The 26,012-nt window shown below is 44.3% G+C and overlaps 1 protein-coding gene across 7 annotated transcripts in view; it reads right to left on the bottom strand.

Moving 5' to 3' along the window:
* Positions 1-26,012, bottom strand: part of PAQR3 (progestin and adipoQ receptor family member 3) — a 1,198,746-nt gene that overhangs the window by 382,802 nt on the left and 789,932 nt on the right. For 2 of the 7 annotated variants that reach the window (XM_044061213.1, XM_044061218.1), the window contains one exon: positions 9,052-9,207. In XM_044061213.1, the coding sequence (XP_043917148.1) occupies positions 9,052-9,207 (156 nt within the window). Of the gene's footprint in view, positions 1-9,051; positions 9,208-20,809; positions 20,878-20,959; positions 21,052-21,191; positions 21,261-21,464; positions 21,649-25,746; positions 25,846-26,012 lie in introns of those variants that run through there. The other 5 variants (XM_044061217.1, XM_044061216.1, XM_044061219.1 and 2 more) reach the window with 5 other exon arrangements.

Genomic DNA, 26,012 nt, shown 5'->3' with positions numbered 1-26,012 from the left:
TAGGCCAGTGTCTGCTAAATCTTGTGGAGGCTGTACACCTGTAAGAATTCCTTGACCGTTTGCATAGATTTAGCTTTGTCCTCCATTTTCTTTAACAACTCTTCTGCCTTAACACCAAACAAGGTATCATGCTGTAATGGAGCACCTAATAATTTTGCTTTGATATGATCAGGCAGATTTTGTTCCTTTAACCAAGCATGCCTCCTAATGACAGAACCCTTAACAGCGGCCCTGCAGGAGGCCTCCAGAGAATCAAAACCACATTGCAAAGTATGCTTTCCAACTTGTTCAGCTGCATGCAATAAATCCTGCATTTCTTTGTTTTCTGCACATTCAGAATTTACCATCATTTTCTGTTTAAGCAGTGACATAACATATTGCTGATATTTGAGCATATGAAACTGGCAATTTAAAGCCCTTATAGCCAAGGTAGCAGAAGTGTAATTCTTTTTTCCCCATCTGTCCAATGCCCTAGAGTCACTGTCCGAGGGGGTAGGGTTTTTTGCAGTGGAAGCCTTAATCCCTTTGGTATCTTGAGAGATAGTTTCTGGGTCAGCAGCAGGGTTTTTGAAAAGGAATTTATGAGAGTCAGGAACCATGTAGTATCTGCCCAGCTTAACAGGAGCTGGAGGTAAAGAGTCAGGGGTCAGACTAGGCTCTGAAAACACATCATCTACAATGTCTAACACAGGAGGAATAGCTAGGGGTCTGTGTTGTGGTAGTAAAAGGAAGTCTCGGAGCCTTTTCTTAGATTCTGAATAATCTTGGCTCTCCCAGTGGAAATGCTCCCTCATAGTATGCAAGGTTTCCCCAAAAGAGTAGTCCTCAGGAGGAGAGGCTGAAGGGATAGATTCTTCAGCATCAGAATCCTCATAGGGAGGAAGAGAGTATTCCTGATTAGAAGAGAAATCAGCTGAAATGGAAACCTGATCTGAAGATTCATAGTCTGTCTCTTGCCTAGGCCTTTTATCAGGAGGGGGATGGGAACCCCTGATCAAACTATTAAGTCTTCGGCCGTTTTGAGCATCTGTTTTTTGGGCATGGAGGACTGTCCATGAGGCTGTTGTACTTGTTTCTTTGTCTTTAAAGGTGCTTTAGTCTTTGCCTTTGAAGCTGAAGTCGTTTTAATGTATAATTGAGTAGGTCTGAAAACACCCTCAGAAGCTGATGCCTGCTCAGCGGCTCCGGACCCATCTGAGGGAATAGTTTCCGAGGGTCCAATACCTTGAGTTTCCAGCGGCCTAGTCGACTCCACGTGGGAGTCGGTAGCAGGCTGCGGCTCTAAAGTAGCGGGCGTCAGGGGCTGCGAAGGCGGCTCACTGAGAACCGGCAATCCGGCGACTGGCTTAGAAGCCTTGCCGTTGGTTTTGGACCTCGGTTGCCTGTCCTTTTCTTTTTCTTTGCATTTCTTGTGAATTCTGGAAGTCGGATGGCCATCCGACGACATCGTATAATTAAATCTTCTGCCAAAATAGTGTAATACAAAATCGTACCGATGCTTAATAGTGTGTTGGTTAAATCTAGCACAAACCGACAACTAGCAACGTCGTGGTCTGGGCCTAGGCAAGGAATACAGTAAGAATGAAAGTCCTTATGAGGTATTTGCTTCCCACAAGAAATACAATTAACTTTTTCTGACATCGGACTGGAGCAAGAAAAAGGTTTCCCCAATGGGGTACTTCGCTTTTAATGAAGACTTCAGATCTGAAATTCGAATACGAAAATCTCAGGAGTTGGCCGACTGGCACTTGTGAACTGCTTCTGCTTCGGGACCGTGCGGCAAGAAAGACTGAAGAAAATGGCATCGGCTGCATCTTTTATACCCCAGACGCTCTGACTTCAGGGAAGAGGCGACAGCAACCAACGCCGGACCAAGACTTTGGAATTCAGGCCGTCTTGAGGGCAGCCTGCCAGCAGGATAACCCAATTGTAATGACTGCAGCAGTGAAACACGAAGAAAATCATATACAGTTCTCCAAGTCAGAAACTTTAAGTCACATGTAGCTGACGTTTTAAAAGGGGAAAGAGTAAGACTGTAGAACTGGGGGGTACATCCCATGGAGCAATTGGTTCTTTAAATGGAGGTCTTAACATTAGGATTCCCTTCAAAAAGGCTTTACAAAGTTTATCTGACACAAGTGAAGAACCATCGAAACCGGTATGGAAATTAGATACCGCTGCTAGATGGACCCTAATGGTAGAGGCTGAAGAGCCAGTTTGATAAAGATTAGCTAAAATCATCCAATACTTTATGCACAGGGACTGTATAAGGGTCTAGAGCATTACTGAGAGCTCATCTAGCAAATTTCTCCCATTTACTCTGGTACAGTTTCCTAGTAGAAGGTGTGTGATGGGCCACAATGATTTGATGGACGGGAGAGGAAAGGGAAGAATGCCTGGCAATCGTGGGAATTGGAGAAACCGAGCAGTGAGCTTGAGATGTTGGAGATTCAGATGAACCATTCCTTCTGGATGAGATAACAGATCTGGAGCCTGGTCCAGAATCCAAGGTTTCCGAAGTAGATGAGACCAAAGGAAGGGAAACCAAACTTGTTGAGGCCAGAAATAGGCAATGAGGATTACTGTGTTTTTTGGCCTCTTGGCTTTCTTTAAAAACCGAGATATCAGGGGTGTTGGGGGAACGGTGTACAGGAGACCAGGGGGCCAGTCATGGAGAAGAGCATCTCTCTGTGACCCCCCCCCCCCAGAGAAGGGATCAAGGCAAAGTAACTGCTGCACTTGTTGTTCAGAGGGGATGCAAACAGATCACAGCAAAGGTGGCTCAGTAACAAAGATCTTTTCTGTCACCACTGGATTGAGAGATCACTTGTGAGGCATCAAAATAATTTTGCTCAGCTTGTCCGCTATCACACTGGAGCTCCCCGGAATATGTGTTGCCGTGAGAAAGTGGTTGGAAGAAATCGCCCATTGCCAGACTCTGAGGGCTTCTCAACAAATGGGTAAGATTTGATTCGTCCTTGTTTGTTGATGTACCAGACTACTGACATGTTGTCTATTTGGATCACTACTGTTTCTGGGGAAGGGCAATTTGAAATGCTTGCAGTGCTAAGAGCACCATCCTCAACTCTAGAAAACTGATGTGCAAACTGGCCTCCAGAGAGGACCAAGTGCCTTGGACTGTCCTTCCCACATAATGCCCCCCCACCCTATATGGGAAGAATCTGTGGTCACTATGGCTTGGGGTTGTGGAAGGATGAATGGACGGCCCAAAAGTATCTTGTTGGAATGGCCAGGTCTTGTTTGCAGTGATGGATGATCAAGATGTGATGTGACACTGGCTGATTTATTAAGGACCATTGGGAGGCCAGAAGCCATTGGAGGATTTACATGTGATATCTGGCTAAGGGGAACTAGAGTAACTGAGGCTGCCATTGAGCCTAGTACTTGTAAGACTAGTCTGGCTGGAACACGTCTATTCTGAATAATATTTCAAGAACTTAGGCCGACTGGGGAACCGCATGATGGCAGGATAACCCAAGTGTAATGACTGCAGCAGTGTAACACAATGAACACCCTCAAAATCCCTGTAGTCTGAGATGAGCTGCTATCACTGCCATGCATTTGGTAAACACCCCAGGGGCTGTGTTGAGACCACAGGGCAGTGCTCTGAACTGGAAATGACCGACTCCCAACTGGAATCTCCTGGAGTGTTTGTCCATTTTTACATGGTAATACTGAAGATCTATAGAGCACATCCAATTGTCTTTTTCCAAAAATGGAAGTACTGACTGTAATGAGACCATTCAGAATTTGGTTTGTTGAGCCACTTTGTTGAACTCTCTGAGTTGGGTCTCCAGTCCTGTCTTTTTGTGTACTAAAAAGACTCTTGAGTAAAACCCAGATCCTTTCTGCTCTGGTGAGAGTTTTTGTATGACTCATTTTCCGAGCAGTTTTTGAATTTCTACGACTGCTGCTTCCATGTTACTGGGTGGAACATTCAAGTCTTTTTTGTGCTTTTGGATTTGAGGAAAGGGGAATAGTGTAACATCTAAAAATGATTCCCTGCACCCATTTGTCCAATGTTAATTCTTGCAAGGCAGATTGGTGCAGTGCTAATCTTTCCCTGACTGCCTCCAGAGGAAGGCAATCAGGCCTCTGTTCAGGAGTGCTGGTAGGAGCTATCAGAGAACAGCATCTCTGGATCCCTGATTCTGTGGGTCACATCTGCCTCTAGGATGGCATCTTCCATTTGTACTTCCCCCTCTGCCGCAGGGAAAGTCTTTGCCACATGAGTCTTGAAAGGCCCTTGGGGCTTCTTGAACCACAGCCTCCCACTTCTCTGGTTCCTGGAGTAGGGCAGTTGAGTAGTGGAGAAGCGCACGCCTACAGCAGAAGAAGTCTTCCCATCTTTCTCACATCTGGCCAGTGTGTCTTTCACTTTGGAGCCAAACACGGACGATCCGTCGAATGGACCGTTGATAAAAGAAAATTTAAATGGCTCTCCAAAGTCACACAAGCGTATCCAGGTGTGCCTCCTAATGGCTATACCAGAACCTGCTGCTCTTGTTGTCCCTTCGGCTGTGTGGGCAATCAATTCATGGATGAGAAAGAAATTGCTTCGAGGGTAGCGAGCTGAGAAGCAACTTTGTCTCTTACCTCTTCAGCTACTGCTCCTGAGAGAGTATCTGACAGCTCTTTGATTAGATCAGTCTGTAACCTGGTAAAGTGCGCCATGTAGTTCAATGATCTGAGAGCGAAGGTCAATGAATCATAAACAGGCTTCCTGAATCCATCCATAGTCCTGGACTCCTTGTTAGGAGGATGGATAGTAAGACTATCCTCAGGAAGTTCCTTCTTTGTGGCTGTAGCTATCACCATATGGCATCTAGGGGATACCCTTAGCCCCAGTGCTGCTCCTCCTTGGGGTCCTGAAAGGATACGGTCAGGGCTCTTGGGGATCGGTTGGATGGAGTCAGGATCTTCCATGCCCGCTGGGCGATCAATTTAAGGAGCTTATCAGCAGGTGGAGAGATCCAAGAGGTAGAGGGTTGTGCACGAAAACCCTCCAGGTATACTTATTCCTCTGAGGAAGGATGGAGGGAAGACCAGCCACCCTCTATTTCAAGATTTCCAGGATGTCCCTGAAGAAATCATCATCAGGGGGTGACCTGGGGGAACCTTCCCCCTCATCAATATCTTCAATGAAGGACTCCTCTGGAAAGTCCAAGTGCTTCCTCTTGCAAGTTTTTTTTGCAGGTATTTCCTCAAAGGGATGTTCCGGGGAAGTATCCGAACAGGAAACTACCAAGGTGGGTCTTTCTTGAGGCTTTTGTGCCCTCTGTCTCAGGGATGAGACTGATGGTAGCTATGGTTCAGGGGGTGCAAAAGTTTGGCCCGACAGGGATGGCAAGGACTGGTAGTCCACAATGGACAAGGCCTTCTCCATGATCCAAAAGGCCACCCCCCCTTGAGGGATGGGAGCCCAGAACTGAAATAGACTTCTTCGGAACCATGGTCCCACCAAGTACCGAGGAGGCGGCCCCAGAACAGAAGCCTGGGCTGAGTCAACGAAAGCCTAACCATTGAGGGGCATTGAAGGCTCCGAAAAAAAGGAAGTTGAACACTGCCCCTCAGAACCAGCAACAAAGGCATGACCTTGGGTTCCAAAAAAATGGAGGAGCTCAAAGCAATTCTCAGTTCTGGAGAAGAGCCTCTTACCGGAACCAGGACAGTTAGAGATGGGTAGGTTGGTGCCAGGGGCTCCAATGACTCAAATGGAGTTGAAAGAGGAAGATGAGACAGTGTCGAAGTACGACAGGTCCCACTGCTGACTTGGCTGGAAACTGAAGAAGGTAATCCTCTCACCGTCAAGAGCTAGCTGGTCCTCCAGCCTCATGATGTCCAGTTCCAAGATGCTCTTAGTGGATCTAACAGATGATGCAGGAGGAGACCTAGGTGGTCTCAGTTCCAAGAAAAGACTTGGTGGTCAGTCCTTAAATGGATTGACCAAGGGAGAGTACCTTGATCTTGGAATGGAAATAAAAAAAGTCTGCACCAGTACCAACACAACTTCCAGTGCCGAAGCAGTAGTCGTCGTGTCCGAGGAAGTAGTAGTAGGTGGCGAGTCTGTCTTGCCTATCAGTGCAGAGGGAAATTTCGACACCAAAGGCTGTTTAGATATCTTTTTAGGTCGTTCTGACTTGGAACACAGTGTGAGCGTTTCTTCTGTTTAGAAGAAGAAGAGGATGATGATGAACTGGTTTTGGTCCTGGACCCAGACATGGCCTCTTCAAAAGTCCCCTTTCAGTAAGCCATTCAAAATTAACTTGTTTCTCTGCTCAGTTAAAGTTCTGGCAGAGAAACTGTGACAAATGGAGCAGTTTTCCTGCAGGTGAACAACCCCTAAACAATATACACACCAAACATGCCCATCTGAATTGGGCATCTTTCTGTCACACTTCTGGCACCTCTCAAAGCCAGAAGTGACCTCAGGAGGTTTAACAGGGGAATCTGATTTATCAGCCATGCCAGGAAGGAAGGCTTAAGCTGATAAAGATACACTCACTCACTCACACACAAAAAGGGGACATCAAAGTTTTTTTTTTTTTTTTTTTTTTAAACATCGAAGAGAAAAGAAAGAGGTACCAACTGTGTAGCCAAAAAATACCTAAAATAGGTAAGAGGAGAGAACCAGCAATGGTACATATAGAAAGACTACCCAATGGTAGAGGGAAAACTGAAAAGATCACACACACGCACACAAAAAGCGAAAGTAAGAGGAGTGGGTAGCAACAGAAAATATTCACGAAGAAGAATATAGATAAAATATGAGTGATTTGAAGAAATTCAGAGGCAAAAAGCTTAAAGAACTGCAAAAGCTTGAGAGAGGTTGGACTTGTCTGACACAAACGAGATCTAAGGTAATTTAGACAGGAACATTATGGGTAGAGCCTACCCTGAGAGTTTGGACGGCGCGAGCTGAAGTAAATGGCCGAGTCGGTTCAGAGGCTTGGAACTGAGCCCACAGTCAAGGATTATGTCAAGACTGACAACATCAGATTGACAGGTTTAAGGAGGTGTGGGAATGAGCTGAGTTTCTGTGATGACAGATAACAGGGAAGTCAACAGATAAAACTTCAATGAAGTCTAAAAGGGATGAGGAAATGAGATGCAATTTGTGTTGTGTGGGACAAACAGTGAAACATGTTTTACTGGAATATACAAGTATACCGGATTTTGGAGAGTAATTGGTAGCTAGCTAAAATAAAAGAGAAATGATAGAAATGAAATTATATTAGAATTGTTTGATAAAAGGGAATAAATTATGTTAAAAATGGATAAGATATGCACAACAGCTGTTTGATTTATATTGAGGGGAAGAATGGAACAGAATTTCTACAAGTAGTACTGCGGTGGTGGTGCTGCGGTAGCATTGTTGCCTCACAGTAAGACACTGTCCGGTTCGACTCTCAGCTAGAGCGTCTTCGGCGTGGAGACATGCGTGAATGGGTGTACCTTTGCTGAAGGTTGTGCGTCAGAGCTGGCAACTCGGTACGTAAAAATCAACTGCCAATCATTAGTGGACCAGAGTTCCGCTGCGGCGACCCCTAACCGGGAAAAGCCAAAAGACACAACAAGTAATGGGATTTCAAGTAGGTTGTGCAACAAAAAGCTGTGGCTGAATGGGTGAGGCAAGTATAACTTTAGAATTAGGAACAGAAATGCACAAGTGCAAATTTCTTAAATTTAAGCATACAAATATGTTTGTTTCTATAAAATGTAATGAATGTAAATAATATATATAATCAGAATGCAAAACAAAAGCCCCTAAGCTTTTTGATGACTTTCAACCAAGATGTGTTTACCACTGTAAGAAGTTCCTTCTATACTGCTCAGCTTACAAACAGAGATCGTGTTTAGATCTAGAGATATCGTTGGCCCTCATTAGGCCAATCACTGACTATGATGCCTCCTTTGGCATATAACTTGTCCAGACATGCAACACTGAAGACCCACAGAGATACCTTACTATAAGTATACAAGGCTTAAACAATAAAGCCTAAGTGGAGTGACTCATAGCCTTGTCACTGTACTCTGTATCCTACAAACTTGCTAGCAGGTCACCTGTGTCTGACATACAAGGCATCCTCCAACTCAATATTGATGGACCTACTTCACATTAACAAATCTAATGGCATCAGAAATATGCAGTCTAGGGATCTAAGCCTCTTCAGCAGAATCAACTGAACAGTTTGCAGGGACAGATGTATCTCACACACGATGCAGCTACTTCTGTAACAGATTCCCCATTCATGTAAAACAAAGTTCATTTGTGTCCATATTCAAGCACAACTGAGATCTATGGATAGATACTAGGACATTTTTTATAAAATGTTTGAAATATCTAATATCTCTATCTGACAGCTGGTTATTTTTATTTATTTTTTTGTTATAGGCTCCCTAAGTTTGGCAATGACTCTTTGTACTTTTGCATAAATTATTGGGTAAATATTTTTCTGCTCTGGAACTTTTATGAAAAATAGCTACTTAGCAGCAACCTTTCTAAATTCATGAATATTATCCAAATACTCCTTTATTTTCCCTTCAGTACTTTTTAGCTATTCCTCTTGTGCCATTAGATTCTCCTCATTCTGTAATACTATAACCTTTGTCAACTCCTCTAAGTAATTCTTATTACCTCATTCTCAGGTGTGTGCGTGCATATATGTGTATATGTGTGTGTGTATATATATATATATATATATATATATATATATATATATATGTCTTATTTCTATTAGGTTTTTAAACTCCATTTATATTTTATCCCACTCACTAGCTATCCCATCTGAAAAAACCCTCTTACCTTCCCTAATAATGCTCATATCATTTCCACTCCCACTCTTTTCTTGGCAATCTGACAGTATCTTGCCTTAAGGTGAGCTATTCCCAACTCATCAGTGTTCCACAAACTCAAATAATCAAGATTCCAAAACTGCCCAAACTAAGGACAGCCACTGATGGGAATACAACAAAGGAAGAGTTTAGCAATAGTCTTGTAAACATTAAGAATAACAGCAGACAACTTACATTATGACAGTAAAATGCATAGAATACACCAGAAACATAACATCCCAATATTCCAGTGGAGATACCAGCATAGTCCAATGCCATCCAGCGACGACTTGTTTTCTCAGACCGGTGACAGCTGAACAGATGATAGCCCACAGAACACAGCATGCACACCTGTAGGGCAACAAAACATTTAAATGCCTAATATTCAGTTTAGCTCCATATCTAGTTAGAAATCATATATATCTACATACATTTATTACGCAGAAATTAATTGTATTCAGTTTTCTAGTTTAAGCCTATGATAATAAGTAACCTGGACACACGGACTGCCCGTCACCTTCTGCAGAATGGTGTGCTGCTGCTTGACATTTGTATATCCCAGTAGTCCTTGTCTCATCAAACAGAATTACTGAATCTTACTTTACTGAAGATGCAGAATCAATAAGAATGGACTTCACACCTAAAGACTGCTTTCACTAACAGGATGAAACATGACAGATGCGTTACTATTATGTCAATCTATGAGAGGACCCTCCATGATGGGCACTATAATTGTGCTTACCCTTATCACAATCACATTTTGCCATTTTTTCAGAAGATTCAAAACTCTAGGTGAAAGTACTCTTCAAGCTGGTGAACTCATCAGTGTGTTGCAAATTGACTACAATAAGCAGACTTAGCCAATAAGCCCGTCAGTTTGCTACAACCACTGGTGGCCACACTTTCTGTAAATCAAAAAAATCATAATGAAGTTCTAACAAGTAATATATATTTTAAACGAAGGACAGAAAACTCCATCATCAAATGGTGGATTGAAAGGCCACAGAAATGCAGAGGTACAGTATGTAGGTGTCTGTTATCCATCAAGGTAGACCTCTTAAGTTAGGTATAACATGCAACATTTTACTGTATCCGATTATAAGGAGGCCCTCCTTGATTGGTTCTCTATTAGTAAAGTACCCAAGCAGCAAACCGTTGAGCATTCAGCACAAAGGATTACGACTAGGACTTGTTACAGACTTTTTCTGTAGTTTACAGTTTGGGTAACTTAGCTTCCATTTCCTTACTGTGTGACCCTGAGCAGGTCACTTAAGTAGACAGTGCTCAGTGCTGACTCAATGTAGATCACAGTGCTCTGTCTCACTTAACAAAATAAGTCTCAACCTGCAGACACTGAAAAGAGCTACCTCTTCAGAAGCAGGTACATCAGACCAAAAATCCTGACACCTAACATACATTCAATATGCGTTAAGAATGGCAAGTAGGATTATGGGATGTTGTTGTTGTTGTCTTTCGACTTTTCCCGGTTAGGGGTCGCCACAGCGGAACTCCGGTCCGCTAATGATTGGCAGTAGATTTTCAGGAACGCCGAGGTGCCAGCTCGACGTTCAACCTTCAACGAAGGCACGCCCATTTACGCATGTCTTTCAAATGCCCACCCAACCACAGGGAGGACATGCAGACTCCACACAGAAGGCACTCCCCACACTCCAGCCGAGAATCAAATGGGAGAACCTCTTGCTGTGAGGCAACAACGTTACCGCTGCACCACCGCAGGATACTACTTGCAAAGTTTTTTTAAAAAGTGATGACAATGCAAGCATATTATGAACAACCAAGTGTTTTTCTTTTTGAAAAAGATAGATGTAAAATGTGGGCCCTCTTTCTTTACATTACTGGTGCCACTGCTATGTTGGTCATGTAGTCTGGTCTCCAGTGTACTGAACACCTTTAAAATCATACGTGATCGGTTGATATGATTGAGATAAATTATGTGAATGGATAAATCAAGCCTAAAAATAGGTATAGACCTCCAAAAATAGGTACACCATGCAAAGAGGTAAATCAGTTTTGAAAACAGGTATGTGCCGCCAAAATAGGTACAGTTGAGAGGTCTGGTTTAACACATGCAAAAAAACAAACCAGGGTAGAAGGAGCCTGATGACAGTTGATGACAAAGATTCAGATGGCTGAATCCTCTTGTATAAACATACTGAAGGAAGCCTGACTGCTGGACCTATGTTTCAGACAATCAGTTTCTGAAGGTATGCACCTAACACCATGTATCCATAACACAAATGTCTGCAATGCAGACATTCTTGAAGCTTGCACTGGAACCAGCTACACCTCTAACAGCGGGGCATTTAAATTCATTATTTTTCAATAGTTGCTAGCCACCTGACTGGAACAGATGACACCGTTAGCAGAGTTTGTTTAGCAACTACTGAGCCATTCCCACCCCAAAGTGAAAGACAAGGAGCTATTCTGTCTTTCTAAACCCATGCCCACGATCCAGTGGGTGAAAGGCTCTCTTCCCTGGTTTCAGCTCCAGCAAGAGAAACAGGAAGAGGAATGGAGAGGTTCAAGGACAATGCAGAAACCACATAATTTTAGGACAAACACTGGGTTATTCTAAAGAACACCTAATCTTTGTGAAGATTAAACACCGTTTTCCAAGATGTTGTCACTAGCCAGCAAAAAAAAAAAAAAAAAAAAAAAAAAAAGTTATACTTTACCATAACATTTCATCTGCCTTGTTGATCATCTATTCTTGACTTGTGGGTTCCAGTTTCGCTCCTCAGAACTGATTTGGCCGTTATAAAGCTCGTGTCAGCCAAAAAAATTTCTCAAGCTGCTAGTCTACCCACAATGCCCCTCTCCACATTACCTCAGATCGAGTTTGCTATTATGCAGAAAAAAAAGGTTCTATAACATAAGACAGAAACCTCACACAAGGTACCCTTAACAATAAGAACCCATGATAGGATGTCGCTCCACCAGAGGTCTAAGGAAGCTAGCAGGCGGGAGGGATGCAAGAACAGATGAAGATCGACAACACACATGGAAATTTATAGTAAGACATAACTTCTTTATTTGATGTTGTCAATCTTCATCTATTCTTGACTTGTGGGACAGAGTCCCCAGCTACCTTAGATCCTGGATGGCCTCAAGGAAGAATATTCCCGAGAACCACAGAACCAAAAGAAGCTGTCCCCCTGGAGACCATATCCAGTTTGTAATGGGTAATAAAGGTATGTGGGTAAATTTGACATGGAGGCTTTGAAATGAAAAACAGAGGATGTTGCCATAGATTTGGTAGAATGTGCCTTGACTGGCAAAGGTAGCTTCATGCCAAGTTTCTCATAAATGAAAGAGATGCAATTTCTTAACCACTTGGGCAGTTTTACCTTGGATACTGGTTTGCCCAAAGTTACACTGGCAAAGGACACAAATAATTGGTCTGACCTTCTAAATCGTTTAGTTCTATCAAGGTAGAAACGTAATTGCCTATGTACAAACAAGAAAGTGCAGGCAGTACTCGCCTTTATTTGAAAAATTTGGAATGAATACAGGCAAGTCTATAGACTGGTTGATACTGGTCTCTGATATCACTTTAGGAAGGAAAGTAGGGTTCGTTCTGAGTGATACTCTGTCTTTGTGGAAGACTAAATACAGAACTTTACAGCACAAAGCCTGTAATTCTGAGACTCGCCTTGCCGAAGTGACAGCTATAAGGAGCAATGTCGCCCAAGAAAGGAATTTTAAATCATAAGTCACTGTGGACTCAAATGGAGGTGAAGTAAGCAACTGTAACACAAGAGTTAGATCACATGGCAGAAGAGGGTCTTTGAAAGAGGGCTTCAAGTGGACTGTACCCTTTAGAAAAACTTTACAAAGTCTGTGAGAAAGTAAGGGTCAATCCCTGATACTGTTATGGAAATTTGAAAGAGCTGCTAGAATAACTTTGATAGTAGAAGCAGACTTTACTAAAGATGGCAGTTAGAAACTCCAGAATTTTTTCTACTGGAACTGAAAAGGGGGTTAGACCATTGTCAGAGGCCCAAATAGAAAATCTCTTCCATTTACTAAGGTAGAGACTCCTAGTGGATGGTTTGTGGGATGCCATCAAAATGTGTCACATGGGGGGAAGGAATACCATTATGCATGCAGACTAACCGGAACTGGAGAAACCAAGCCATCAGCTTGACAGACTGAAGATTGGGATGTACTAGTCCTTGGGGTGGAACAAGAGATCCAGAACTGGGTCCACAATTCAAGGGAGGTGTAGTAGATGAGGCCAGAGGAAGGGAAACCGTATCTATCAAGGGGAGTAGGGAGCAATGAGGATCACTCTGCTTCTCAACCAAGCTGCCTTCTTGAGAAAAAGAGGAATCAGAGAGAAGGGGGAAAAGGGATAAAGGAGACCCAGGGGCCAATAGTGGAGCTGTGTGTCCCTGGGGGACTTCCCTTGAGGGGGAAAAAAGGCAAAGCAGCTTCTGCACTTGTTGTTCAGGGGTTAGGCAAACAGGTCGCAGCAAGGCTGGCCCCAGCGAAGAAGGATCTCCTTCGCTACTCTCGGGTTCACAAACCACTCGTGAGGCATAAGGCTGCACCTGCTTAGTTTATCCACAATCAAGTTGGAACTCCCCAGGATGTGCATTACTATCAGAAAGCAGTTGGAAATTACAGCCCATTGCCACACTCGAAGGGCTTCTCGACACAGTGGGGAGGACTTGGTTCTGCCCTGTTTGTTGACGTGGCAGATTACCAACATGTTATCATACTGTACAGCTATCACCCCTTGAGGTAAGGCAGAGTGAAATGCTTGCAACGCTAGAAGCACTTGTATGTAAATTGGCCTCGGAGGGGGACCAAGTGGCTTGGACGGTCTTCCCGAGATAACCCCCCCCCTCCATCCCATCTGGGAAGCATCCATGGTCACTACGGCCTTGGGCTGAGGGGGAACAAATGAGCGTCCCAGAAGAATCTCCTCTGAGTGCATGGACCAGGACAGGTCTTTCTTGCATCGTCTGAATATGAAAACCAAATGGTTCACAGGGTGATTTAGAATAGTTCATTGGTTTGCAAGTAACCACTGCAAAAGTCTCATGTTAAATCTTACCAATGGAACCAATGTGATCGATGCCGCCATGGAACCCAATGCCTGTAGAATCAGATAAGCAGAAATTTTGTTAGCATGATGAAGAGGGAGGACCTGAAACTGAACTTTCTGTAGCCTGTGCAGTGGAAGTGATGCTATGCAAGAGACAGTGTTAAAGTGAGCTCCGATAAATCCCATGTCCTGAGAAGGGGTTAGATGGAACTATGCAGGATTGACCATTATGCCTAACTTAAGGGCTAGTTTCAGAATATAGTCCGTAGTTTGAATACTTGGATGCCTGGTGGGAGCGGTCAGAAGCCAGTTGCCCAAGCAAGAAAACAGAATCCGAGCAGCCTCAGATGTGCTGTGACTACTGCCATACAATTGGTGGACACCCTGTGTGCTGTGGTGAGACCAAAGGGCAGCACTCTGAATTGGAAATGACTGGCTCCCATTCAGAAGCGGAGTAACTTTCTTAAGCATTTGTCCACCTTTATGTGGTAATACGAGTCTTGAAAGTCGATAGAGCACATCCAATCATCTTTCTCTAAGAATTGACTGAATTGCGACCATCCAGAACTTTGCTTGTTGGACGAACTTGTTCAGAACACAGAGATCCAAAACTGACCTCCAGTCCCCCATTTTCTTTGGCACTTGAGTAAAAAACAGATCCTAGTTGGTCTGGTGGGACTTCTTGGATGACTTTTTTTTCTAGCAACTTTTGTATTTCTATTGCTGCTTGAGCTCTCAAATGAGTGGAATGTCTAGGAATCTTGCTGGGGATCTTGGGTAAAGGGTGATGGGAATTAGATAACCTCTGGAAAGGATTCTTATCACCCAGGCATCAGTGGTTATGTGACGCCAGGCATTTGGGTGCAAGGAAAATTTCCCCCCTGCTGCTTCCAGAGGTAAGCAATTGGGTCCCGCTTCAGCAGCGCTGATAGGGTTGACCGGAGAATGAATCCACCCTGATTTTACAGACCACCCCTGCCTCTGGGATGACGTCTGCCACTACAACTCCCCCTCTGTCCACAGGGGAGTCCGATACATGTGTGTCCTGGAAAGGATTCTGGGGTTTCTTGAACCACATTTTACCACTCCTTTGATTCTTGGAATAGGATCATTAAAGAGTGGAAAAATGTACAATGACAGCAGGCAAAGTCTTTCCATCCTTTTCATACCTGGACAGAGTTTCCTTTACTTTGGGTAAACAAGAAGGACCTGTCAAAGAGGGCACTGACAAAGGAAAACTTGAATGGTTCTGCAAACTTTCAGAGGAGCATTCAAGCATGTCTCTGAATTGCAATGCCTGAAGCTGCTGACATGGTCGCCCCTTCGGCTGCATGCGAAATGAGTCTCATGGACAATTTTGAAATAGACTCCAGGGTAGCTAGCTGGGAGGCCACTTTTTCCTGGAACCCCGCAGCCACAGCTCCCGCCAGGGTATCTGACAGCTCCTTGACCAGCTCCCTTTGGAGCCTTGTGAAATGTGCCAAAAAGTTCAAGGATGTGATAGAGAAGGTCGATGATGCATATACCCACTTCCTAAAACTGTCCATCGACCTGGACTCCCAGTTCGAGGGATGGACAATAGAACTTCCCTCTGCTGCTACTTCTTTTGTGGCAGCCACTATCACCATGGCATCTACTACCAAACCCTTAGCCCAATGTGGTTGGTCTTCTGGAGCAGTAGGGATTTTGCAGGTCTCCGGGAGACTGCTTCACAGCATCAGGGGCCTTCCAAGGCCGCTGAGCAATCAGTTTAATCAAATAGTCAGTGGGCCGGGGTCACCCAGGAGGTAGATAGGCGAGCAACAAAGGCCTGCAGGTACACAGATTCCTCCAAAGATGGGTATTTGGACTTCCAACTACCCTCTGTTTTAGGATCTCCAGAATGTTGCCAAAGGAGATGTCTTCTGGGAGTGACTGTGGGGAACCCTCCAATTCTTTGAAATCCGTGTCCTCTGTGATGGATTCTTCAGGAGAATGAAGGTGTTTCCTCTTACACAATCTCTTCCATTGGGGCTCTTCAGTGGGGGCATTTCAGGAGGACTTGAAAGAGGGAGTGCCTTTAGAAGGCAAGTCTTGGCGACTGGTGCACGCTGTCCAGGGGTAGAGGTTGGTGGCTGAACTGAAGAACCTGGGGTCACAGGGTAAGACTCCAATAACCCAGGAGCCACCTGAGATGAAGCAGTGGGTAAAAGCCCTTTCCACAGCCTGAAAGGCAGGACCCCAAGACGAGGGATGGGAGCCTGGAACCGAGACAGACAAACTTGGAACTGGGGTCACACCCCACTCCAAGAGCCCCACCTGACAGATCAGAACCAAGGAAGGGTCCACCACTGGCAGCCAAAGGGACACGGTCGGCTCCATGGAAAAACTCTGAACTACCTCAAATCCCCAGACCCTCGAAGGGCTTCTCGACACAGTGGGAGGACTTGGTTCTGCCCTGTTTGTTGGCGTGGCAGATTACCAACATGTTATCATACTGTACAGCTATCACCCCTTGAGGTAAGTCAGAGTGAAATGCTTGCAACGCTAGAAGCACTTGTATGTAAATTGTCCTCGAGGGACCAAGTGGCTTGGACGGTCTTCCCGAGATAACCCCCCCCCTCCATCCCATCTGGGAAGCATCCATGGTCACTACGGCCTTGGGCTGAGGGGGAACAAATGAGCGTCCCAGAAGAATCTCCTCTGAGTGCATGGACCAGGACAGGTCTTTCTTGCATCGTCTGAATATGAAAACCAAATGGTTCACAGGGTGATTTAGAATAGTTCATTGGTTTGCAAGTAACCACTGCAAAAGTCTCATGTTAAATCTTACCAATGGAACCAATGTGATCGATGCCGCCATGGAACCCAATGCCTGTAGAATCAGATAAGCAGAAATTTTGTTAGCATGATGAAGAGGGAGGACCTGAAACTGAACTTTCTGTAGCCTGTGCAGTGGAAGTGATGCTATGCAAGAGACAGTGTTAAAGTGAGCTCCGATAAATCCCATGTCCTGAGAAGGGGTTAGATGGAACTATGCAGGATTGACCATTATGCCTAACTTAAGGGCTAGTTTCAGAATATAGTCCGTGGTTTGAATACTTGGATGCCTGGTGGGAGCGGTCAGAAGCCAGTTGCCCAAGCAAGAAAACAGAATCCGAGCAGCCTCAGATGTGCTGTGACTACTGCCATACAATTGGTGGACACCCTGTGTGCTGTGGTGAGACCAAAGGGCAGCACTCTGAATTGGAAATGACTGGCTCCCATTCAGAAGCGGAGTAACTTTCTTAAGCATTTGTCCACCTTTATGTGGTAATACGAGTCTTGAAAGTCGATAGAGCACATCCAATCATCTTTCTCTAAGAATTGACTGAATTGCGACCATCCAGAACTTTGCTTGTTGGACCGAACTTGTTCAGAACACAGAGATCCAAAACTGACCTCCAGTCCCCATTTTCTTTGGCACTTGAGTAAAAAACAGATCCTAGTTGGTCTGGTGGGACTTCTTGGATGACTTTTTTTTCTAGCAACTTTTGTATTTCTATTGCTGCTTGAGCTCTCAAATGAGTGGAATGTCTAGGAATCTTGCTGGGGATCTTGGGTAAAGGGTGATGGGAATTAGATAACCTCTGGAAAGGATTCTTATCACCCAGGCATCAGTGGTTATGTGACGCCAGGCATTTGGGTGCAAGGAAAATTTCCCCCCTGCTGCTTCCAGAGGTAAGCAATTGGGTCCCGCTTCAGCAGCGCTGATAGGGTTGACCGGAGAATGAATCCACCCTGATTTTACAGACCACCCCTGCCTCTGGGATGACGTCTGCCACTACAACTCCCCCTCTGTCCACAGGGGAGTCCGATACATGTGTGTCCTGGAAAGGATTCTGGGGTTTCTTGAACCACATTTTACCACTCCTTTGATTCTTGGAATAGGATCATTAAAGAGTGGAAAAATGTACAATGACAGCAGGCAAAGTCTTTCCATCCTTTTCATACCTGGACAGAGTTTCCTTTACTTTGGGTAAACAAGAAGGACCTGTCAAAGAGGGCACTGACAAAGGAAAACTTGAATGGTTCTGCAAACTTTCAGAGGAGCATTCAAGCATGTCTCTGAATTGCAATGCCTGAAGCTGCTGACATGGTCGCCCCTTCGGCTGCATGCGAAATGAGTCTCATGGACAATTTTGAAATAGACTCCAGGGTAGCTAGCTGGGAGGCCACTTTTCCTGGAACCCCGCAGCCACAGCTCCCGCCAGGGTATCTGACAGCTCCTTGACCAGCTCCCTTTGGAGCCTTGTGAAATGTGCCAAAAAGTTCAAGGATGTGATAGAGAAGGTCGATGATGCATATACCCACTTCCTAAAACTGTCCATCGACCTGGACTCCCAGTTCGAGGGATGGACAATAGAACTTCCCTCTGCTGCTACTTCTTTTGTGGCAGCCACTATCACCATGGCATCTACTACCAAACCCTTAGCCCAATGTGGTTGGTCTTCTGGAGCAGTAGGGATTTTGCAGGTCTCCGGGAGACTGCTTCACAGCATCAGGGGCCTTCCAAGGCCGCTGAGCAATCAGTTTAATCAAATAGTCAGTGGGCCGGGGTCACCCAGGAGGTAGATAGGCGAGCAACAAAGGCCTGCAGGTACACAGATTCCTCCAAAGATGGGTATTTGGACTTCCAACTACCCTCTGTTTTAGGATCTCCAGAATGTTGCCAAAGGAGATGTCTTCTGGGAGTGACTGTGGGGAACCCTCCAATTCTTTGAAATCCGTGTCCTCTGTGATGGATTCTTCAGGAGAATAAAGGTGTTTCCTCTTACACAATCTCTTCCATTGGGGCTCTTCAGTGGGGGCATTTGAGGAGGACTTGAAAGAGGGAGTGCCTTTAGAAGGCAAGTCTTGGCGACTGGTGCACGCTGTCCAGGGGTAGAGGTTGGTGGCTGAACTGAAGAACCTGGGGTCACAGGGTAAGACTCCAATAACCCAGGAGCCACCTGAGATGAAGCAGTGGGTAAAAGCCCTTTCCACAGCCTGAAAGGCAGGACCCCAAGACGAGGGATGGGAGCCTGGAACCGAGACAGACAAACTTGGAACTGGGGTCACACCCCACTCCAAGAGCCCCACCTGACAGATCAGAACCAAGGAAGGGTCCACCACTGACGCAGCCAAAAGGGACATGGTCGGCTCCATGGAAAAACTCTGAACTACCTCAAATCCCCCAGACCCAATGGTGCTGAAAGCACTGAGGGAGCCATGGCCAGACTCGGTGCCGAAGACAGAAGTGTTGTCGGCGCCAAAGCTATCGTTACCCGGGACACTGAAATCGAAAGCTTTGAAGCCTGTGTCTAGGTTAGAGGAGGAGAAAGTTCTGCCAGGTTATGCACAAGAATTTTTTTGTACTTAAACCTGTAGTTTATTAAGAAGAAGAAAAAATGGTAATATATTCACCTAGTTTACTTCATGGTGATTTAGATGAATTTTACCTTTAGTTTTCTATAGTTATGTATTGAATAATACAAGGGGTACTTTTACTCTGTTTTATGTGAACATTGTATTCAGTTTAGATAGGTCAGGGTTAAGATTCTACCTTGAAGTGTGCATTGACTTCTAATTAACAATAATTATCCTGTTCGATTCACGACTGGAGTGCCTTCTGTGTGGAGTCTGCATGTCCTCCCAGCGGTCGTGTGGCCTCCGAAAGACATGCGTGAATGGGCGTGCCTTCACTGAAGGTTGGGCATCGAGCTGGCAACCCTGCACCATAAAAAATCTACTGCCAATCATTAGCGGACCGGAGTTCCACTGTGGCGACCCCTAACCTAAAGCCAAAAAGACAAACAACATTAACTGACAAGGTTCAGCCACATGACATTTTTAAAAGTTTTTAAACAGTGATTTGAATGTATTGTGTTATCTGAAGTAGTCCGGCCACCGTGCTGGATGAAAAGGGCTTCATATAAACTGGGTAGAAATTTAAGAGATATTTTAGTTCATAACATTTTTTTGTCTGCCTTCAGATGTTACGTCTAGGTCTTCTACTTTACTTGTACATTTCCTCGTAGACGTTGTTGCTGCCAATATGTTGTTAGGACATTTGATTATTTAAATGGGGTACCTTTTTTCTTTTTTACTTCTGATTTATATAGCTGCAACACCAAAGGTATTATATATGCTCTCCAGTACTCATGTGGGCTGGTATTTACACTAGAGACAGCAGGAGAAAATTTAAGTTAAGGTTGCAGGAACAAGTTAGGTGTATCAAACAGGCTAAAATGCAGTCCTAGAGAAAGTAAAGTAATATCCAGCAGGTAAATCAATACCGTTGTAGCCAGCAAAAAGTCAAACAAGTAAAGGCAACGGTAAAGTGAAGCACAACTCCAAATACCATTCAGTAAAATCGGTAAAAAATGTTTTATTCACAGGTTAGCGCTTTCACCACAAATGTGGCTTCTTCAGACCATTAACATAAACTAACAAGAACAATATAATACATTTAAATACTCACATATAATGCTTAGTAATTTCAAACATCTGATCCATCCATTAACAATTAACTATGCGTATGCACATAAAGCAAATGACGTCAACTATATAACTTCAATAGTTTAAAGTCATATTCCACCCTTCAGATAAACTACATACAGACTATCTGTACACTAAACATTGTATTAACAGCTCACCATATCTCAGAGACATAAAAACACAGTGCATCTACATAAAAATATCATATTTAAAAATAATAAAAATACCGTGGGATATATGCATTTTACCCAACGGTCTTCATTTGCTCTCGAGTAGCTATAAGCTCACTTCCACATAAGTAAAGCTTCTAAAGAACACATCAGACCGGCTTCCCAGATCCACTAATAAAATTGAACTGTGTGATCATACTGGTTAGAATACCTGACTTTCAGAAAAGCAGAATACACTCGTCTGATTCCCTTGGTTATTTGCAGAGCTTAACCCTTTCATGTTTAACTAATCATCCTTGCATACGCAAGGTGAATAGCACTCGTAACATTAAACTCTGTGTGATCATATTTATTTGAGTACCTGACTTCCAAAATGAAGGAATACACTCATCTGATTTCCTTGATTGTTCTTAGAGATTAGCCCTTTTATTTTTAGCTAACCGCCCTTGCATATGCAAGTTGAACAACGTCAACCATACAGGTTAGGTTACTTAAAGGCACATGTCATCTTTGAGTGACTACAGAATCAAATAAGAGCAACTCCTCATATCCACTTATAAATTAAAGCTCTATAATCATGATTATTGAAATACCTTGTTCCAGAATAACAAAATGCTCTTATCTAGTTCCCTTAATTGTTTTTAGAGCCTGACCCATTCGTTTCCGGCTAACGGCCCTTGAGTACGCAAAGTGAACACCATCAACAATACAAGTTGAATTATTTAAAGTTATATGTCACTTTTTATAAAAAGTATAACACAGGGCTTCCATGTATAAGAACTTATATCTAACTGCCCAATACTCCAAGCATTATACATATATAACCCATCAACATCACACTTAAAAATACGAATTAAACACTCTACCATTCACAAACTTCTAAACAACTCAAAACGAACTCCCAGATCATGCCAGCACCAAAGCAGACTTCCTAAAAGCAGAGCCAGATCATATCCATTCACATTTCCCATCTTTATGATCCTTTGAATTACAGTATGCCACTTCATCATAGCTTACTATACTTGAACATAGTATAAAGTACGGTTTACATGCAATTGGTCGTACAACCAATAGTCGAAACGGGTTTTCTTCGAACTTATATGTTGAATATTTAGGTGTCGATTGGTCGGAATGTCGTATAAAATTCGGACTTCGACATTTCCGACCGCTCTACCACCTAAACAAACGCTACCATGGGTCAAAAGGGGGGGGGCGTTTGGCCTTTCAACATAATTGCATTACCAAATTAAAGCCTTTGTTAAGATTTAATGATTGCGATTTACCGCGAGGTGTATGAGTTGCACACTAGGGCACACTAAGGTTAAGCAGTTTAAACTGACCGAGGGCTACCTAAAGTCCACTCTTCAAAAATTTTTTAAAACTAACTACTCGAACTAGACTACTACTACTATCTAATCTATATAATTAATAGATCATCTCTACTACTTGACTCCAGTAAGACTATTCTCTACTCATCTCCCGTGCGTAGCAGCACTGCAATTACTTATTGCAGCTTGATACGGCACTCTGTCATAGATGAGTACCCCAAAAAGCAAACCCCCATTTTCACCGGTCACACGTCCCGGAATCTTTTAAAGTTTTTTTTTTTATTCAGCTCCCTGTAGCATGTCAGGGGATCAGTTGCTAGTGTCTCTCCTGCTCAGCTGGTGAACCTGGGATGATTGAGGGCAATGTTACAATTGCCTCATGTACACAGACAACCCTCTCCTCCTCCCACAAAACAAAATGCAAATACGAGAGATGCAGCTCACAACTCTCTCAACATAGGCTGGGCTGAGCTCTCTCAACATGGAGAAGGCAGGAGACCAGTCAGGAGGAGAAGGTACCACACACCATTGATAGACCCAGTCATACATATTACCACACCTCACATCAAATCATACACATAACAAAACACAACTTTCACGCAGAGGCCACCACAACACCTACAACACATAGACCTCACAGTCAGAGTGTCAAACAGTCACACAGCCCCAGGGCCAACACAATGCCAGACACACTAGTCATTGGACTCCATAGTAGTCAGACACACTGCGACGCCCCTCCTCCAGAGACTGTAGGAAAAGGTCACAGTAAGCTGCCTGTAGGGCTCAGGTCTCTCAAGCAGGTACACAAAATATATTTCATTTATTGTCGCTGGTGTAAACGAGCCCAGACAGGTATGACCCTGACCTTGAGCAGTATCCTACCTTCACCAAGAATGATGCCACAATACAGAGATAAGATGATCAGCTTTAACAATTGGCTTAAACACCGGTGTCATTCAAAAAGGGGATCCAGTGTGTGTCTGCCTAGGATGACATGCTGGACAAACCACACAGCCAAGAAGGACGGCTTGCACCTGTCACCCTGGATCGGATATTGGCAAAGGCTCTCTCTTACCCCCCCATAGTGCCTTTTTAGGCAAGGCTCAAATTCTAAAACTACCACCTCTAGACAAAAAAAAAAAAAAAAAAGGGGGTAATGCTGCTGCAGATGCCAGAAGTCTAAATCTCAAATGCACGCGACCGAGGGGCCTTCTCAGTATGGAGACGCTTGATGTCTGTGCTGTGACAAAACCTGGTCTGCTGCTCCTGAGAGCACCTCGGCGCTTATCAGGTTTTACTCCACATCATGCTCAGCCCCCCCAAAATCTGACAACCAAGGGGAAGGGGGGTATCCATATTCATCAAGGACACACTACACCCTCAAGACTGGCAACGCGACATGCATCGGAGACCAGACATAGGTGCAATTAAGCATAGTAGCTGCAAGAGCATACTGCAGCATAGCATGTTACAGGCCACCTCTCACAAACAGGAACCTCTCTACCAGCAAACCCTTGGGGATAAGAGGGGGAAGGACACCATCATACTAGGTGACTTCAATTACCCTATTCACTACCCTAATATAGACTGGAGACTGGGAACCACCCCCAAGCCCAAACCCAAAAGTTCCTGGAATTCAAAAACTCAAAAAACTCAAACACCCAACTGGAACATCCCCACAAGATCCCCCACAGAGGAGATAACATATCACGTAACATCAGCACACCCTCCAACAACAATGTTCAGCCCCACTGGTGAGATCAGACCATCAAAAAGACCACAGTAAGCCGACTTCACACTTCTAAGACTAGTGTGTGTCTCCTTTAAGGCCCCCGGAGGAAGCGGGAAAACAGTACTCCGGGCTGCTGAATCACCAAATGCCTTCTACCAGCACCTGCAGGGCTGCATGGATAAGGGCAATCAAGCAAAAACAAAACTCTTTGTACCAAGGCAAGTAGCCCATCTGGTGGGTGGACCCCAAGCAAAAACAAACTCTACAACAAAAAGGAGGAAGCTACTACAGAGCAAAAAAAAAGCAAAAGGTAAGAGAAGACACTGATCACTAAAAGTAAAAACTAAGAGCTCTCATAAAATCATCCAAAGCAAAAAAAGAGAAAAAAGCTAAAAAACAAAAAGACAATCATAAGAGGCTGAATTTAAAGAAATTTAGGGGGAAACTTAGAAACCTGGGAGGAAAGAGCTAGATCAAGATGATGTGAAGATTACTGGATGATCCAGACTGCCAACACATACTAGCTGACAGGAGGTTCCCGGCCCCCAAACCCCCACCCCAGTCCCCAATCTATATATCTATACCAAAAGCCCCCCAGCAAACATCTCCAAAAACACAGCATCCATGGGACCTGATGGTGTCCCCGGCTGTGTGCTCCATGAACTCAATGAGGAATTAAACCCACAGCCAGGGACAGCTGTTTAATCAAAGTCTTACCTCTGATACCGCACTCCAGGTGGCGACTGCAACTGTGGTACCACTTTCACAAAGGGGTGCTGCCTCCCCTAAATTGCAAGCCCGTGGCTTGACAAGCCTTATCTCTGGTAAAGCAAAGCCATGGAGAGGATCATGGACCTAAAGACAAAATAAAGACATAGGGATTTTTGGATCCAAAGGCAGATCATGCCTTTTAAACTTGGTTGACTTTTTCAAACAGTCACCAAAGCCATTGATGACATTCGGTATCATTGAAAAACTCATCAGCTTAAATGTCAACCCATACATCACAAGATGGGTTGCAAACTGACAGAACCCACAGGGTCAGAGCTGCTGGCGCCATGTCAGACTCAAAGCCTGTCACAAGTGGTGTTTGGCATCTACTTTTCCAGTACAAGCAAACACAGGAGGTTATGACAAAGTTTGCAGATGACTGCAAACTGACATCTGACACAGATATCCTTCAGAAGGGTCTCACAGAAAGGATAACTGGTGCCAGAGCTAAAGTTAAATGCCAAAATGCATAGTGAAAACAAGGTTACCCCTAGCTACCAAATAGGTGGCAATCCACTGAGCACAGAAGAAGTTATCAGGGACCTGGGGACCCAGGTTGATAGTAGTCTGTCATTCGACACCCATGTAGCTAAAGTAGTTAGGAAGACCTTCCATGAAGGGATTCTCATCTAGATCAAGGAGGTCATAGTCTCCCTTTACTCATCACTCATCAGACCAATGATTGAGTACAATGCCCCATTCGAATGTATCTGACCCGACACTTGCAGCAGCTGGAGGCCACAAAAGTTCCTCACCAAAAGGATAAAGGGTCTCAAAAATCTGTCCTATGCTCTCAGAGGTGACCTTTGCCTAACATACAAGGCCATGTCAAACCCAGATTTGATGAATATGCTTCACCTCAAAAATCTAGATCCATCAGAGCCACAAGGCGGAGACTTAAACCTTGACACGGCTATGATAGATTCATCACCCAAAGACCCTATGCTGTGGAACAAAATCCCGGTACATGTGAGGCAGAGCACCTGGCCTTGTTCAAGAGAAATCTTGACCAATGGATGGGAGATCGCAGATATACCCCAGGGATTACCTCAGTGTCACTGCTCGACAGAGGCACAGAAAAATAATGGGTATAGTTCCCCATACTAAAGGGGTGGCCTAAGCCACAAAACGATGGGCTAGGCTTGTAAATGCCCTCGGGCAGATAGCCTAGTATGAACCTATGAACCTATGAACCTATAATTATGTGGAACTGGCATTCTGCTTTCGAACATGTGTTTGACATTTGGCCGTACGACCAAATCCATGTATACCATAAAGTACAACTATTATCAAGATAGAGCTACAAACGCAAAATACCTTATAAAGGACATAATGGACGTCTATTGCATAATACTGGATACCTAATTATTTGTTTGTATCTTTCAGCTTTTCCCAGTGAGGGGTCGCCACAGCATAACTCCGGTCCACTAATGATTGGCAGTGGATTTTTACGTACCGGCTTGCCAGACCTGACGGACAACCTTCAACGAAGGTACGCCCATTCACGCATGTCTCCACGCAGAAGACGCTCTAGCTGAGAATCGAACCGGACAGTGTGTTACTGTGAGGCGATAACGCTACCA

Source organism: Protopterus annectens, chromosome 2.part0, assembly GCF_019279795.1.
Source record: "Protopterus annectens isolate FY-2018-M chromosome 2.part0, PAN1.0, whole genome shotgun sequence".
Classification (NCBI taxonomy): domain Eukaryota; kingdom Metazoa; phylum Chordata; order Ceratodontiformes; family Protopteridae; genus Protopterus; species Protopterus annectens.
This window is presented reverse-complemented; position numbering and strand designations above follow the sequence as displayed.